Source organism: Bison bison, unplaced genomic scaffold (genome assembly GCF_000754665.1).
Source record: "Bison bison bison isolate TAMUID 2011002044 unplaced genomic scaffold, Bison_UMD1.0 scf7180017863888, whole genome shotgun sequence".
Classification (NCBI taxonomy): Eukaryota; Metazoa; Chordata; class Mammalia; order Artiodactyla; family Bovidae; genus Bison; species Bison bison.
The window spans coordinates 943,101-960,714 of record NW_011494460.1 but is presented as its reverse complement, the minus strand read 5'-3'; the positions used below and the strand labels follow the sequence as shown (position 1 = coordinate 960,714).

The following is a 17,614-nucleotide window of genomic DNA, read 5'->3' as shown; positions in this document are numbered from 1 at the left end:
CAGGCTTTCTTCACAGTCCAACTCTCACATCCATACATGACCACTGGAAAAACCATAGCCTTGACTAGACGGACCTTTGTTGGCAAAGTAATGTCTCTGCTTCTGAATATGCTATCTAGGTTGGTCATAACTTTCCTTCCAAGGTGTAAGTGTCTTTTAATCTCATGGCTGCAGTCACCATCTGCAGTGATTTTGGAGCCCCCAAAAAATAAAGTCTAACACTGTTTTCACTGTTGCCCCCATCTATTTGCCATGAAGTGATGGGACCGGATGCCATGATCTTCGTTTTCTGAATGTTGAGCTTTAAGCCACCTTTTTCACTCTCCTCTTTCACTTTCATCAAGAGGCTAATTTTTAGTTCCTCTTCACTTTCTGCCATAAGGGTGGTGTCATCTGCATATCTGAGGTTATTGATGTTTCTCCTGGCAATCCTGATTCCAGCTTGTGCTTCTTCCAGCCCAGCATTTCTCATGATGTACTCTGCATATAAGTGAAATAAGCAGGGTGACAATATACAGCCTTGACGTATTCCTTTTGCTATTTGGAACCAGTCCATGTCCAGTTCTAACTGTTGCTTCCTGACCTGCATATAGGTTTCTCAAGAGGCAGGTCAGGTGGCCTGGTATTCCGATCTCTTTCAGAATTTTCCACAGTTTATTGTGATCCACACAGTCAAAGGCTTTGGCATAGTCAGTAAAGCAGAAATAGATATTTTTCTGGAACTTTCTTGCTTTTTCCATGATGCAGCAGATGTTGGCAATTTGATCTCTGGTTCCTCTGCCTTTTCTAAAACCAGCTTGAACTTCTGGAAGTTCATGGTTCACGTATTGCTGAAGCCTGGCTTGGAGAATTTTGAGCATTACTTTACTAGCGTGTGAGATGAGTGCAATTGTGCGGTAGTTTGAGCATTCTTTGGCATTGCCTTTCTCTGGGATTGGAATGAAAACTGACCTTTTCCAGTCCTGTGGCCACTGCTCAGTTTTCCAAATTTGCTGGCATGTTGAGTGCAGCACTTTCACAGCATCATCTTTCAGGATTTTAAATAGCTCAACTGGAATTCTATCACCTCCACTAGCTTTGTTCGTAGTGATGCTTTCTAAGGCCCATTTGACTTCACATTCCAGGATGTCTGGCTGTAGGTGAGTGATCACACCATCGTGATTATCTGAGTCGTGAAACTCTTTTTTGTACAGTTCTTCTGTGTATTCTTGCTACCTCTTCTTAATATCTTCTGCTAGGTGCATACCATTTCTGTCCTTTATTGAGCCCATCTTTGCATGAAATGTTCCCTTGGTATCTCTAATTTTCTTGAAGAGATCTTTAGTCTTTCCCTATATACATGCCCTGAGCTCCAGGACAAGACAAGCCACCCCAACGAGAAGCCCAGGCACTGCAACTCACAAAAGCCTATGTGCACAGCAGCGAAGATCCAGTGCAGCCAAAAATAAATAAATAGAAGTTATTTTTTAAAATAGTATTAAGAAGAAGAAAAGAAATGCAAACACAAATAGAACATAGCCATTCCTATTTTGAGAGAACTTTGTCTGATCTAGAGAAATAGACATATGAGTAAGTAAATGCAATAAAGTGTTACAGGTGCTTTGATATAATCACAAAGTAGGGAAGCAAAAAGAGTGGTTATTTTTATTTTAGAAGGGCCAGAAAAGGTTTTATAGAGAAAGTAACCCCCAGTTTTAGTTTTCAGTAATAAATAGTTGTTTTTCTAGGTGCCAGTTAGAGACAAGGATATTCAGCTCACATTACATTTACTGAATGTTCAGTACATGCCAGGCACTGTGCTTGTCTTTACTAGTGCATAGATCCTTAACACACTGTCTTAATCCAGCTTAGACTCTGATAGATGCCAGCATAATAGATCATTTCAACACTATATTACATGAATGGTAGTTACCAAAAGTTGCTGTCAGGGCATTGAGGATAATCACTGTATGGGTTGATGCAGGAGCTTGAACATTAAGAGAGAGAATCGGGTTATAGACCCTGCAGGGCCGTTATGCTATACTAAGGCTTTATCTTGTAGAGCAGAGGTTCTCATAGAATGGGGCACGTGGTGGCCTCTTGACCAACAGCATCAGCATTCACTTAGGAACTTTTTAGAAATTCAGAACTTTAGACCTACCCAAACCCACTGAATCAAACTCTTGGGAGTGGGGAAGGGTCAGGCCCAGCCATCTGTGTTTTATAAAGTTCTCCTGGTGATCCTGAATGAGAATAAGGTGTTGATTTTTTTCTTTTTAAACAGTGTGGTAAAATGCATATAAAAATTGCCATTTTAACCTTCTAAAATTAATTTTTACTATAGTTGTTTTACAGTGCTGTGTTTGTTTCTGCTGTACAGTTAAATAGTGGCATTCAATAAAATTTTTAATGACTACTGATACAGGTGTGACAGGCTGTTGAAAAGAGTCTTTGAATTATTCTGTTGACAATCTGAAAGCAAAAAGAAAACTGAGTGGTAAAAGAGAACAGGATTTTGCAGTAATAGCTGATGAGGCTCTGAACTGAGGTGCGAATAGCTGGGAGGTGAAAGACTGTCTCAGGGAAGGAAGAGGATGTTTACGTGGGTGAGGAAGGTGTGGGGTATGAGGTGCCTCTGGGACACCAAGTGGAAACGTGACTTAGAAATGTAGTTTGGAAAGCATTTTGATACGATGGAAATTTTAGCCAAAGGATTGAACTTTTCCCACTGTGAGTATGAAATATGTGAGAAGTAGGCTGAGAATGAGGCATAGAAAACATAAAGAGAAATGGTTGGAGACAAAAGGAGACTTTTTGACATTATAGAAATCAAGAGAGTTAAGGAGTTTCCAAAAAACAGGGTGATCAGTATATCAAATGTTGTATTCAGTCAGAAATTACGAGCTTGTTGAATTTTGTCACGACTTTATTAGCAAGAGCACTTTTTCAGGGTGGGTGAGGGTCTCAACTGTATTGTAGAGGGATGTTAGCAAGCAGAGAAAACTGACGTTAGTCCTTTTGTTGTTCATTCACTCAGTCATGTTTGACTCTGTGACCCCATGGACTTCAGCACACCAGGCTTCCCTGACCTTCACTATCTCCCAGAGTTTGCTCAAACTCATGTCCATTGAGTCAGTGATCCTGTTCTTTGAGAATTTCAAATCAAGAGAAAAATTAAAATTAGAGTTTTAGTAGTATGGTGATATTAAATGCTAATCAAATTTTGACTTCCTAAGTTTCTTTCTATACCTTAACATTTTTTTTTAATTAGGGGGAATTCCCTGGTGATCCAGGGCTGTCACTGCCAAGGGCCTGGGTTCAGTCCCTGGTTGGGGAACTAACATCCCACAAGTTGTGTGGTGAGGTGAAATAAAATAAAATTAACTGTAAGAAAAATTAGGGAGCTGTGATTTTAACCTCTACCTGTGGTTTTACCTTTAGGAGTGCTGTTTTGTGTAGGTGGTCGAGGTGGATCAGGTGACCCCTTCCGCAGTATTGAATGCTATTCTATCAACAAAAACAGTTGGTTCTTTGGACCAGAAATGAACAGTCGAAGGCGACATGTGGGTGTAATCTCAGTGGAAGGTGGGTCTGCTCCTCTGTGAAATCACATCACATCATCACAGTGCTCCTATTAAATATTTGAACTTTGAGAATTTTTTTCTGAAGAAAATTTCTACATTGTAAAATATGTTTCAATATATCAGTAAATTATTTGGGTGGTGAATATTTACTTTACCCAAAGATGCTCTGTGTACAGTCTCTTGCATAAAGATGCTTAACAGGAGTGAGTATTAAGGAAAAGGGAGTTAAACTGTTCTGAGTTTTCACAAAATAACCAAACTAAACAAAAATATTTATTGAACCCCAATAGTAAGTATATATCAGCTTTTTTTCTGTACCCATCTATACCCACCCTATTATTATTGAAATACTTTTTTTTTAATTAATAAAAGTGGATTAATTGCAGAATCATGGATAAATTATTTGGAGACTTTAAAAAAATCAGTTTTTTCTTATAAAAGTTATAAATACTTTGGGGGGAATATGAAAACATTGTAATAAAAAATAAAATTCATCTGTAACACCTAGTTGTGGCTAACATTTTGGTATGTAATAGTTCCAGTTTTTGTTTCATTTAGAAAAGGTTTGATGTATTAAGGGTTTATATTTTATTTATATAAAAACATTTCATTTTATTGAATGTTTTTTTCAAGGATGATTAGTGATTTTGTCTAATAATAAAAAGTTGAGAAACCTGGGGGTGGGATACTGTTTGAGCATTTAAATAATTTCTTGTAAAACAGCATTTTTCAAACATTTTATTTGTAGAATCTTACATTTACTTTCATTTGACTACTGAAGTGACATTTATCATAATGTTGAATAGAAGAATATTTGTTAAAAGTTAATTTATGCCATTTTAATTATGTGTTCAATATATAAATTTATTTGGAATCACATGAAAATACTTCTCTACCTGACAGGTAAAGTGTATGCAGTGGGTGGACATGATGGCAATGAACATTTAGGTAGCATGGAGATGTTTGATCCTCTCACTAATAAATGGATGATGAAGGCATCGATGAACACAAAGAGGTAGATCAGTATGGACATTTATTGTTATTTGCTGGTGGAAAATAAAGCCTCCTGTAATTGAAAGAGCTAACTTTTTACTCTTTACATTTTTAGAAACTTTAAATACCTTCTTAAATACATTTTGTTAAAGCATCCAATATGACTCTAATTTTAGAAATTTTCCTGAGAATCAAGAATAGAATCATGTCTTTGAGTGTGATAGTGGTTGTCATTGTTTTGACTTATACCTGAGCATTTGTTGTTTTAAGTTTTTATTTTAAAATAATTTTAGATTTTCAGGAAAGATTAAAAAATAGTTGAGTTCCTATGTAGTAGAGGTTCTCAACTGAAATGATTTTGTACACAGGGAATCCACTGCCATTTAATTTTCTCTTCTTGATTAATTTAACATAGTGTTCTTAACTGAGTTTTCTTATATGGTAAAAATATGAAAAATTAGGGAAGGACAAATTGAAAGAGTAACAATGAAACATAGACATTATTGTATGTAAAATAGATAGCCAGTAGGAATTTGCTGTTTGATGCACGGAGCTCAGAACTTGTGCTCTGAGATAACCTAGAGGGGTGGGAGGGAGGTTCAAGAGGGAAGGGACAATGTATACCTGTGACTGATTCATGTTGATGTATGGCAGAAGCTAAGACAATATTATAAAGCAAGTATCCTCCAGTTAAAAATAAATTTTAAAAATATGAAAAATTAGATGGAAACGTGAAAAGATTTTGGCCACCTTTTCCCACTCATGAGGAGAAGGAATCTTACTAGGAAAAACCCTATTCTTAATATATACTACTTATCTATAAATGACATTTTAATACTTAAGTAGGGCTTGATTTATGCTACATGGCAACTACAAATCAATAGTTTAAATTCCAACATGTGAATTAAAAATGGGGGAGAAAATCCTAAAGTACATTTTTAATTTTTATATCCATGCCTGTTTATCATGCTAAGCTTATTTTTAGCTGAGAATTGAGTGAAACTTGTCTAACAAAATAGCAGTTGAATTCCTTTAGTCTTATAAAATATGCCCTGAATGTTGCCATAGCTTTCCAGCTGTATACAGAATAATAGAACTGCAAATATTTCCTCATGTTATTTGCTTTTATAATTTGTATCTCCCCAAATGATTGTTTCAGTGTGCATTCCAAGATCATACATGTTAAATACTTGGTTTTCTGTATTTTTCTCCCCTTTTTTATCTTTTCAGTAGAATTGATACTGGTGTGTGTTCAAGTTATCGTTTTATTGAAACCCATCATCCTAACAGAGCATCTCTAAGGGTTGATTTACTTTTCAGTAAATACTTAAGTGCCCTTTGCAAGATATGTCAAGTGCTGAAGATACAGCAGTAAATAAGATAGCCAAGGTCTCTACCTCCATAGAGCTTACATTCTAAAAGGCGAGATACAAATAGACGTAATTACACGGGTAATAATGTTAGCACCGCATAAGTAAAGGATGCTTGAGAGTAAAGATCATAATGTCAGTTCCATAGGTGAGAAGTCCAGCAATTTTAACCGACTTTTCCACCTAGAGTCTCAGAAGTCAAAATCAAGGTGTAGGCTGTAGACTCTAATGGGGGCTCTGGGGAAGAAACTACTTCCAGGTCATTTAGATTGTGGATAGAATTCAGCTCTTGGCGATTGAAGGACAGAGTTTGTGTTTACTGGCTGAAGGCCAGGGATCACTCAGCTCCTAGAAGCCACTCTTACTTAGGTCTTTTCCAGGTGTTCCCCTCCATCTTCAAACAAGCAAACAACTTGCAGGATCCACCCCATTCTTTGAGTTTCTGACCTGTCTTCTGCTACCAGCTGAAGAAACTTCTCTGCTTTTACAGGGCTTATGTGTTTAGATCAGGCCCATTCACGTAATCTCCATTTTGCCACATAATGTGGCATAATCAGGAGTAAAACTAGAGAGTGAATATTGTGGAGAGAGGCATCTTAAAATCTGCCTAGCACAGGGAGGTTGACAGTAAGTATCACTTTAGAATAAAGTTAAGTTTGAAGATCCAGACAGATTTGAAGTAGAAGTTGGATGTATGTCTGGAAATATATATTAGTGTTGTCATAAATCCATGGAAAGAATCAGATTGTCTCTAGAGAGAGTGTGGGGTGATAAGAGGCCTTAGAGAACTTCACAATTCAGTGAAGCTGGAATAGAGAAGAAGATACTGATGCAGGAAGCTGTAGGGAGCAATCAGTAATGTCTTATGCCCTTGTGGGTTAAGGGGTGAAGGGTCAGGGGAATTACACTCACTTATGACACCGTATGTTCTAGAGTGTACACATGTGTTCACCCACACCTGGAAGTTTTTATAACAGTGTTTTGTAAGTCACTGTTTTATACTCAAGGGAAAAGAGGTTAAGGAGATGAAATGAAGGATAATGTTATCCTTAAGAATTCTTTCCAGGGTACTATTTTGATAAACTGAGTTAGACTCTCAGTAGAGCAGCAGCTGTCTCCAGTAATAATGACAGCAAATACATAGCACTGATTATGGGTCAGTCACTGTTCTTAGTGCATTACTATATTGACTCCTTATATCAGCTGCATCTACTCCTTTCTCAAATGGAGATGAAGAAACAAGGTAGTTACAGGTTTAAACAATATACCTTATCCAAAGTACACACCAAGTCAGTGACAGATAAGTTTTAGAAAAGTTCAACTTTTGATTGATGTAATTTTTTTTAAACATTGATATAATTTTTTTTTCCAATCACCATTCTGATGAATTAGCTTTTCACATAGGCTAAGTCTTGGAGAAGGCAATGGCACCCCACTCCAGTACTCTTGCCTGGAAAATCCCATGGACGGAGGAGCCTGGTGGGCTGCAGTCCATGGGGTCGCTAAGAGTTGGACACGACTGAGCAACTTCACTTTCACTTTTCACTTTCCTGCATTGGAGAAGGAAATGGCACCCCACTCCAGTGTTCTTGCCTGGAGAATCCCAGGGACGGCGGAGCCTGGTGGGCTGCCGTCTATGGGGTCGCACAGAGTCGGACACGACTGAAGCAACTTAGTAGTAGAAGTAGTAGGCTAAGTCTCTTCTGTTCCCAAATAAATAGATGCCCTTCAGAAGTAAAGCAATGTGATATAAAGCTTGTAATATAAAATTGATAATGCAGGAGACCCCAGTTCGATTCCTGGGTTGGGAACATCCCCTGGAGAAGGGATAGGCTTCCCATTCCAGTGTCTGGCCTGGAGAATTCCATGGACTATTCAGTCCATGGGGTTGCAAAGAGTTGGACACGACTGAGTGACTGTCACTCACTCACTCACTCTATGTGATGTAATGAAATATTGGAACAAAATATGTTCTGCAGTTACATAAATTTATTAATGAGATTAACTTTTGACCTCTCTAGCAAACCGTTTTTGTCAGTTTATCAACCTCTCACTTCTGCAGCTGACTGTTGTACTAATTGAATCTTTCTGACTCCATTTATAGTGTTTTGTTGGATTTTCCTTTATTCTTTAAGTTTAACCTGTATTTGTTGTCTAGTTGCTAAGGTGTGTCCAACTCTTTTTGCAAACCTATGGACTGTAGCCCACTAGGCTACATGGGATTTTCTTCTCTTTCCATGGGATTTTCCAGGCAAGAATGCTGGAGTGGGTTGCCATTTCCTTTTCCAGGGGATCTTCCTGACCCACAGATCAAACCTGTGTCTCCTGCACTGCAGGGTTCTTTTACCACTGAGCCACCAAGGAAGCCCTTAATCAGTGTAGGCTATACAGTATAAAACTCCAGAGGGCACTGTCCACATAGACTTGCACAGTTTGACAACTCTAGAGCCATCTGTTCAGAAGCTTTGATAAATCTAAAAATAATGGGAGAAAAAGCCACATTGACGTTTAACATGATAAATGAGTGCATTAGCACACTTTTTTTGCTGCCTTTTTTCTGGAAACAGAATGCAAAAATGTGTTCTATTGTTTTTTGCAGGCGAGGAATTGCCTTGGCTTCCTTGGGAGGCCCAATTTATGCCATTGGAGGGTTAGATGACAACACTTGCTTCAATGATGTGGAGAGATACGACATAGAATCTGATCAGTGGAGTACAGTGGCACCAATGAATACTCCCCGTGGAGGTGTTGGCTCCGTGGCTCTCGTGGTGGGTTATATCACAGTTCGGTCACTGGACTGCATTGCATTACATCCTTAACCTAGTAAGGAAGGGTCTGGTACATTCATATCTCCAGTATGCAGATTACACACCAGATTATTTCATGAAATACTGCTCTCTTGCACATTTTGGTCTACCTTTAGGACAGCATATCAATCATTTCAAAATCTGATGTCATATGTCTTTATATTTTTTGTCTTTGTTTAGAACCATGTTTATGCAGTAGGTGGCAATGATGGAGTAGCTTCTCTGTCTAGTGTGGAGAGGTATGATCCACATCTCGATAAGTGGATAGAAGTTAAAGAGATGGGTCAGCGAAGAGCAGGCAATGGAGTTAGCGAGCTCCATGGTTGCTTATATGTTGTTGGTGAGTGGATGGTTTTCTCTAATTTTTTACAGGACATATAATAGTGTCACAAAACAACACAGTAAGATAACTTACATTGCATTTAGGCTCAAGTGGAATCAGTCCTGAGATCTGCTTTTCTATTCTTCAGGTTCATGGACTTGCTTCTCTATTTACATCTTCATCTTTCATGTTTAAAACTCTGCCTCCGTGTTTTTACTTAGGAGTGGCAACTATGTCTAAAGTAGGAGATTACATTGAAATAAGTCATATGTTTTTTTAATATAAGGACAGGTTGAATGTGCTTTGCGACAGTAAATCTGTAAAGATCTAAGACATGTTTTTCTCATCTTCAAGGGAATTGCATTGACTGTTTTAAGCAAATGATAGGTATTTCATATTCATGATGGTGGTTAGCATCTCTGTATTGCTTTTTGACTTTTTACTATATAGCAGAGTTGGAGGGAACCATAGCGTGAGCAGTACTTGTTCTGACTTTAACATGCATATGAATAATAATGAGATATTGTTAAATTGCAAGGGAGGAGGCCCAGATTCTGTAACAGCTCATAAGTGATAGTCAGTGTTATTTCTGGTGGTCTACTCAACACATTTCCAGTGGCAGGGCTTTTAAAGGGCTATGACATGGGAATAATAATGTCTGTTTTTAAGAATTAAGAATCTGAGATTATGTTAAGCATCTCAGCTGTGTCTAGTACCTTACCAGTAAATGGGTAGCTATATTGTGATTAGTAATCCCTTCCTTTATAGGAGGAGTTGTGTTTAGAGAGGTGGTCACAAGCATATATCATACTCTCTCATGTTAATATGAACTGGTGTTAACAAAACTCAGAGTGCTTGATGAGAGAGTAGGATATTGTTAGCACTTAAACATCTGCAAGTCATAGAAGTCGTACTGGATATCTCAGTGCTTACATGTATTAAAGAGGGAAAATAACATAATTTACCCTTTTAGTCTCGCCTGATCATCACAGCAGCTCTTTTAGATGGTCAGAACCTGAGAGAGAGAATATTTACTCATAGTCACATGCCTAAGTAAGCTGACAAAGCTGGAATTTGAAGAAGGGTCTGTGAGAACCCAGAGCTGTTACAGTATGCCAGTGCTCCTCTCAGCTCCCTATCTAGCATAGGTCTTGGCATGTGTTATACCTCAGTAGGAGCATCAGTGTTTCTGTTACTTGTTAACTTTTTTGAGCCCTTGTAGGTAGAACAGACACAGTAAAAATAAGACTGACTCAGGTTGAACCTTTCAAAAAAAAAAAACAACAAAACAAAACCCTCTTGTTCATCCAAGTCCTACTTAAAACATGTATAACTGATTTGAATAAGAAAACTTTGAAGGTAAACTGTATGTCCAGGAAGCTAATTGCATTCTGCCTTTTCTATTCCTCTGCTTTGAGCTTTTTGTTCAAGATTTATATGCATTACCTAGGAAGAGTATAGGAGCCAAAGAAAAAGAATGCCATCAAAAATAGAACTACCCTGTATTAAAAACCTAATCTCCTCCATTAACATTAGCAATAATTAAAGCTAAAGCCTTTGTTGTAGTGGAAGAACGTTTTATATCATAGTTGTGGTGGGGATGGCACTACTACATTTGTTCAGTGAATTTTTTATCTCAGTTGATATAATGAAATTAAACCCATTAGAGAAGCTGACTTTGTTGATTCATTTTTTAACCTGACCTATCTTGTTTCTAAAAGGACTGGTCATAATATCAACACTTCCTGTCCCAGGAAAATAGGCTTAGTCACCCAGGAGACCTGTTATTTACATAGACTAAGATGGAGCCTAAAAAGAGACACATTTATTTTTTAAAGGAAAGAGCACTGTTGAAATAGTAGTCTCTGTGTTTAACACTCAGGAACATGATAAGTAACATTGTTAAGATAAATAGAGAGGACTGTCAGTGTTGAGAAATATAGCATGAAGATACAGTTTTGGCAAAAATTGGTAAGAATTCATAGTCCACCATCTCTGCAATTATGATTGCAATTATAGTACTAAGGGAAACAGTTGGAAAATTTTGACTTATCTAAATGAGTCAAGTGATTTAGTATGATTTTTTCTAGTCTCAAGCCTTACTTTTTAAAAATCTGATATATACACAGAAGGAATATATGCACAGAAGGAATCTCAGTATTTTTTGCTTGCCTCTAGGATGCTAAGGAAAAATTATATTAAATGTCTGTGGGTTTTTTCTTCTTATATCATCTACTTAAATATAGGGACTCCAGTTTTTCTCACTTTAAGATTTTTAATCCTAACACTGAGGAAAGTAATACTTAAATTATCTTGAATTGTAGAAAATGTGTAATAGGAGTTGGTAGTAGTGATGTTTGGGTTTTCTAAAATGTTTTTAAAAGATTGGCTTTCAAAAGCTTTTGAATTGAGATTTAATGGTTACTTTCTATGAAACATAATACTGTTTTAAAATTTTTCCTTTACACAGGTGGTTTTGATGATAATTCTCCTCTGAGTTCTGTTGAGCGGTATGACCCTCGAAGCAACAAATGGGATTACGTAGCAGCCCTTACCACTCCCAGGGGTGGAGTGGGGATCGCAACAGTGATGGGCAAAATCTTTGCAGTTGGTGGTCATAATGGCAATGCATATCTAAATACAGTGGAAGCATTTGATCCAGTGCTGAATAGGTAACTTTTATGTTTGCTTTATGTTTTGATGGGATCTTCCAGTAACAGATTATTTTAGAGTGCTAAGATGTTGCATTTTGTTTGTTCAGTCACTGAGTTGTGTCTGACTCTCTGCAACCCCATGAACTACAGCACACCAGTCTCCCCTGACCTTCACTATCTACCAGAGTTTGCTCAAACTCATGTCCATTGAGTTTGTGATACTGTCTAATCATCTCGTCCTCTGCTGCCCCTTTCTCCTCTGGCCTTCAATCTTTCCCAGCATCAGGGTCTTTTCGAATGAGTCGGCTCTTTGCATCAAGTGGCCAAAGTTTTGAAGCTTCAGCGTCAGTCCTTCCAATGAATATCAGGACTGATTTTGTTTAGGATTGACTGGCTGGATCTTGCAGTCCAAGGGACTCTCAGAGTCTTCTTCAACACCGCAGAACAAAAGCATCAGTTCTTCAGTGCTCAGTCTTGTTATGGTCCAACCCTCACATCCGTACATGACTACTGGGAAAAACCATAGCTTTGACTAGATGGCAAAGTGATGTCTCTGCTTTTTAATATGCTCCCTAGGTTTGTCATAGTTTTCCTTCCAAGGAGCAAGTATCTTTTAATTTCATGGTTGCAGTCACTGTCTGCAGTGATTTTGGAGCCCAAGAAAAAAAAATCTGTCACCGCTTCCACTTTTTCTTCTTCTGTTTGCCATGAAGTAATGACATGATCTTAGTTTTTTGAATGTTGAGTTTCAAGCAAGCTTTTTCACTATGAGCTTTCACAAAACCTCATCAGGAGTCTCTCTAGTTCCTCCTCAGTTTCTGCCATTACAGTGGTATCATCTCCATATCTGAGGTTGTTGATCCATCTCCCCACAGTCTTGGCTCCAGCTTGTACTTCATCCAGCCGAGCATTTCACATGATGTACTCTGCATAGAAGTTGAATAAGTGGGGTCAGTATACAGCCTTGTTGTACTCCTTTTCTAATTTGGAACCAGTCAGTTGTTTCATGTCCATTTCTAATTGCTGCTTCTTGACCTGCATACAGCTTTCTCGGGAGACAGGTAAAGTGGTCTGGTATTCCCATTTTTTGGAGAATTTTCCAGTTTGTTGTGATCCACACAGTCAAAAACTTTAAGTCAATGAAGCATAAGTAGATATTTTTCTGGACTCCTCTGCTTTCTCCATGATCCAACGAATGTTGACAATTTGATCTCTGGTTCCTCTGCCTTTTCTAAACCCAGCTTGTACATCTGGAAGTTCTCAGTTTACTTACTGCTGAAGCTTAGCCTGAAGGATTTTGAGCATTAGTTTGCTAGCATTGAAATGAGCACAGTTGTGCAGTAGTTTGAAAATTTTTGGCATTGCCCTTCTTTGGGATTGGAATGAAAACTGACCTTTTCCAGTCCTGTGGCCACTGCTGAGTTTTCCAAATTTACTGGCATATTGAGTATAGCACTTTCACAGCATCATCTTTTAGGTTTTGAAATAGCTCAACAGGAATTCCATTACCTCCACTAGCTTTGTTTGTAGTAATGCTTCCTAAGGCCCACTTGACTTCACACTCCAGGACATCTGACTCTAGCTGAGTGATCACAGCATCATGGTTATCCAAGTCATTAAGACCTTTTTGGTACAGTTTTTCTGTGCAGTTTCTTTTTTGTACAGTTTCTCTTCTGCTTCTGTTAGGTCCATACCGTTTCTGTCCTTTATTGTGCCCATCTTTGCATGAAATATTCCCTTGGAATCTCTAATTTTCTTTAACAGATCTCTAGTCTTTTCCATTCTTTTGTTCTCTATTTCTTTGCATTGTTCATGGAGGAAAGCTTTCTTATCTCTCCTTGCTATTCTTTGGAACTCTGCAGTCAGATGGGTATATCTTTCCTTTTCTCCTTTGCCTTTTGCTTCTCTTCTTTCCTCAGCTATTTGTAAGGCCTCCTCAGACAGTCATTTTGCCTTTTTGCATTTCTTTTTCTTGGAATGGTTTTGGTCACTGCCTCCTATCCAGTGTTACAAACCTCTGTCCACAGTTCTTCAAGCACTCTGTCTACTAGATCTAGTCCCTTGAATACTTTCACTGTATAATCATAAGGGATTTGATTTAGGTCATACCTGAATGGCCTAGTGATTTTCCCTACTTTCTTCAGTTTAAGTCTGATTTTTGCAATAAGGAGTTCATGACCTTAGCCACAGTCAGCTCCTGGTCTTGTTTTTGCTGACTATATAGAGTTTCTTCATCTTCGGCTGCAAAGAATTTAATCAGTCTGATTTCGGTATTGACCATCTGGTAATGTCCATGTGTAGAGTCGTCTCTTGTGTTGTTGGAAGATAGTGTTTGCTATGACCAGTGTGTTCTCTTGGCAAAACTGTCAGCCTTTGCCCTGCTTCATTTTGTACTCCAAGGCCAAACTTGCCTGTTACTCCAGGTATATCTTGACTTCCTGCTTTTGCATGCCAGTCCCATATAATGAAAAGGACATCTTTTTTGGGGTGTTCTAGAAAGTCTTATAGGTCTTCATAGAACCATTCAACTTCATCTTCTTTGGCATTAGTGGTTGGGGCATAGACATGGATTTCTGTGATATTGAATGTTTTGCCTTCTAAACGAACTGAGATCATTCCGTCATTTTGAGATTGGACCCAAGTACTGCATTTTGGACTGTTTTGTTGACTATGAGGGCTACTCCTTTTCTTCTGAGGGATTCTTGTCCACAGTAGTAAATACAATGGTCATCTGAATTAAATTTGCCCATTCCAGTCCATTTTAGTTCACTGATTGCTAAAATGTCAATATTCACTCTTGCCATCTCCTGTTTGACCACTTCCAGTTTACCTTGATTCATGGACCTAACATTTTAGGTTCCTATGCAGTATTGTTCTTTACCACATCAGACTTCACTTCCATCGCCAGTTGCATCCATAGCTGGGTGTCATTTCTGCTTTGGCTCAGCCTCTTCATTCCTTCTGGAGCTATTTCCCTGCTCTTCTCCAGTAGCATTTTGGATGCCTGCTGACTTGGTGGGTTTCTCTTTCAGTGTCATATCTTTCTTCCTTTTCATACTGTTCTGTTGGTCTCAATTGGTTCATTCAAATTCTGATGGCCAGCCACTATGCCCCTCATCTTCAAGGCTCTCATCATCTTTGCAAAACTTCTTGAACCACCCTCACTGTATGTTCATTAGCAGTTCCTGGGCCAAGTGCATTGTTGAAGTTGCAAGTTGTCTGTGCTGCTTTACAACCCATTTTGAACTCAAATTAAAAAATGGCTTGAATTGGCATTTTGTCTAACATCATTTCTATAATCTAAAATAAATATAAAATAAATAGCAAGTAATAAGTCACTAGCAAAAAAAAAAATAAAGCAAGAAATGCACATTAAAATGATGTATAACATAAAGCATTTATTTAAGAATGTATTCCAGTGTCAAACAGCAGAGTTCCACAGTGAGAAGCCACAGTTACTTTTGCACCAACCTAATACTTCCCTCCACTCTTCCCCAACAGCATATTGGACACCTCTGACCTGGGGGGCTCAACTTCTGGTATCATATCTTTCTGTATTTTCATCTGTTCATGGGGCTCTTGCAGCAGGAATACTGGAGTGGATTGCCAATTCCTCCTCCAGTGGACCATGTTTTGTCAGAACTCTTCACTATGACCCATCCATCTTGAGTGCCCTGCGTGGCATGGCTCATAGCTTCATTGAATCGCACAAGCCCCTTCACCATGACAAGGCTGTGATCCATAAAAAAGGAAAATGCTGCTAGATGTAGTTAATAGAAATGTTTGGGGATAGCTTACTGTCTTTCAAAACCAGTCTGTTTATAGGGAGGTTTTGTTTTGTCTTATGAGTGAAGCGAATCATGATTTAAGATAACATTCTTTGTTCTCTGTCTTTTCAGGTGGGAGCTTGTTGGATCTGTGTCTCACTGCAGAGCTGGAGCAGGTGTAGCTGTGTGTGCCTGTTTAACTAGCCAAATCCGAGATGTAGGTCATGGATCCAGCAATGTGGTTGACTGTATGTGACTTGAGTTCCAGTCACCAACAGTTTAGTCATATCCGATAAGCAGAAAGACAAGCAGGATTTTGTAGTGGCCACCTTTGAGCAGTGTTAACTGTTTACTAGAGTGTCATGTAAATGTAAACTGTTCTATGTGACTGAGTGCAACTTTTGGAATGGTAGCTGAAGAATTACTAGTAATAAAGTTGGTATCTCCCACTTTAACAAATAATGAAGTAGGGAAAGAAGACAGTCTAAGCTGAAACCTCCTCCTCCAAAAAGAAAAAAAAGAAGTGTTTAGTGGAGTGGAGTGCCAGAATTTTGAAATTAACTTTTTTTTTTAAAGTGTGGGTGAATGAACATGCAGAAGGAAGTCGCTTGCTGAGCTTTACCTTTTGCCTAAAGGCGTTAACCTTAGGCATTGGACTTTTCCTCTGGGGAGATTAGAACCTGTTCATCAACACAGAGATATCAGGACTCCTAACAGACCTGCTGCATTTGAAGATCATTTCTCCTTGGTGCTGATGAATTTATGCCTTGCTTTTTTCTAGGTGTTGATTTGTCAATTCCTTGGATATTTACAGAAGTAGGAAAAATGTTTCATCTTTCTGAGTGTCAGCCTATAGGATCATAGGCTTCATTTCAGTTTGAATTGTTAGGACACCAAAAGATCTAAATGAATGATTCCATCTGAATGAACCTACACTTATTTTTTCACGTGAAAGGGGTTTTGTTTCATAGTAATAAAAAATGGAACCAGATGAGATTATTAGAGGAGAAGGCTTTAGAGTCAGCATTATTCTAGTGCCCATTTGAGAGACCTTGAATGGGAGTGGTGTCCATTACATGACTCCCTAATGAGGCAACTCCAAAAATATGTTTAACACTACTTAATTATTTCATTCTGAATCTGAGGTTTATTATCCTTCTATTTTGCTGTTTGCCACCATCATAGTTTTTCTAACTGTACAGAATCTGGATTTATTTATTATGGGAAATTTGAATTCATTTCTACAAAAACCCTTTACAGACTTTAGTTGAACTGTTGATTAGTTCATATCCATCTTTACCAATAAAAGATATTGTAAAAGCAAAGGAAGATGAAACTAGTTTTTTTTCTCCTGTTATATTTCTCTCCAGTGTACTTAATGAATTTTAATTGAAAATATTTCTTTCCATTGCTTTGAAGGCAGGCTATTTATACACCTGTTGATCTAACAGCTCTTCGTGGTTTTACCAGCATTATAAAGTGGCTTATTCATTATATGTATATATTTTTATAAATATTTATGAAGAATATTAAATTATTCTATTTTGTATTTGCAGTGCAGTTTGGTATTCTCTTCTAGACGTTCTTGAATTCTCCTTTAGTTATTATGCCTTAGGATTCGGTGTAGTTCACTGCTGTCAGTCATCTTGTTCACGAAGCTGGGGCAGTGCAGAACCTGACGTTAACTGCCTAGTAGCTGGGATGGGCCTTGTTAAATGACAGCCTAGGCTTTTTCAGTACAGAGAGGCAAAAAGCCACGTTATAAAAGCTAGTGCTTTGTGTATATTCAATCAAAAAAATAAGGTAAAGAAAATTTAAGAGAACTCAGCTAGCAGAAAAAGGTCTTTCATGAAGCCAACTCAAATGTTCCCAAATTATGGCAATTTTTGCTGTCAGCCTGTGGGCAAGTCCATAAGTCATTGCTGGATCTGAATTGATGTTCTCTTGTACAACTGTAACCGTATTTCAATCAAACCCCAATGCAGTTCACTCTGTAGCACTTACTGGACTGGCTATAACTGGCTGCATATGGAGAATAAGGCTCAAAACCTGGCTTCAGCTCCTTCCCAGGTCTAATGGACTTCCTGTATTATAATACTTGTCTAGGTATGGTTGCCTAATGTTATATTTATTTTGAG

The 17,614-nt window shown here is 38.1% G+C and overlaps 1 protein-coding gene across 1 annotated transcript in view; it reads left to right on the top strand.

Annotated features, from left to right (window-relative positions):
* KLHL8 (kelch-like family member 8) overlaps positions 1-16,801 on the top strand; it is a 53,851-nt gene extending 37,050 nt beyond the window's left edge. Inside the window, exons 5-10 of the mRNA XM_010833780.1 lie at positions 3,421-3,564; positions 4,467-4,578; positions 8,526-8,694; positions 8,914-9,073; positions 11,526-11,727; positions 15,609-16,801. Coding sequence (XP_010832082.1) covers positions 3,421-3,564; positions 4,467-4,578; positions 8,526-8,694; positions 8,914-9,073; positions 11,526-11,727; positions 15,609-15,732 — 911 coding nt within the window. The 3' untranslated portion in view covers positions 15,733-16,801. The remainder of the gene's footprint in view (positions 1-3,420; positions 3,565-4,466; positions 4,579-8,525; positions 8,695-8,913; positions 9,074-11,525; positions 11,728-15,608) is intronic.
* Positions 16,802-17,614: the final 813 nt, after the last annotated feature.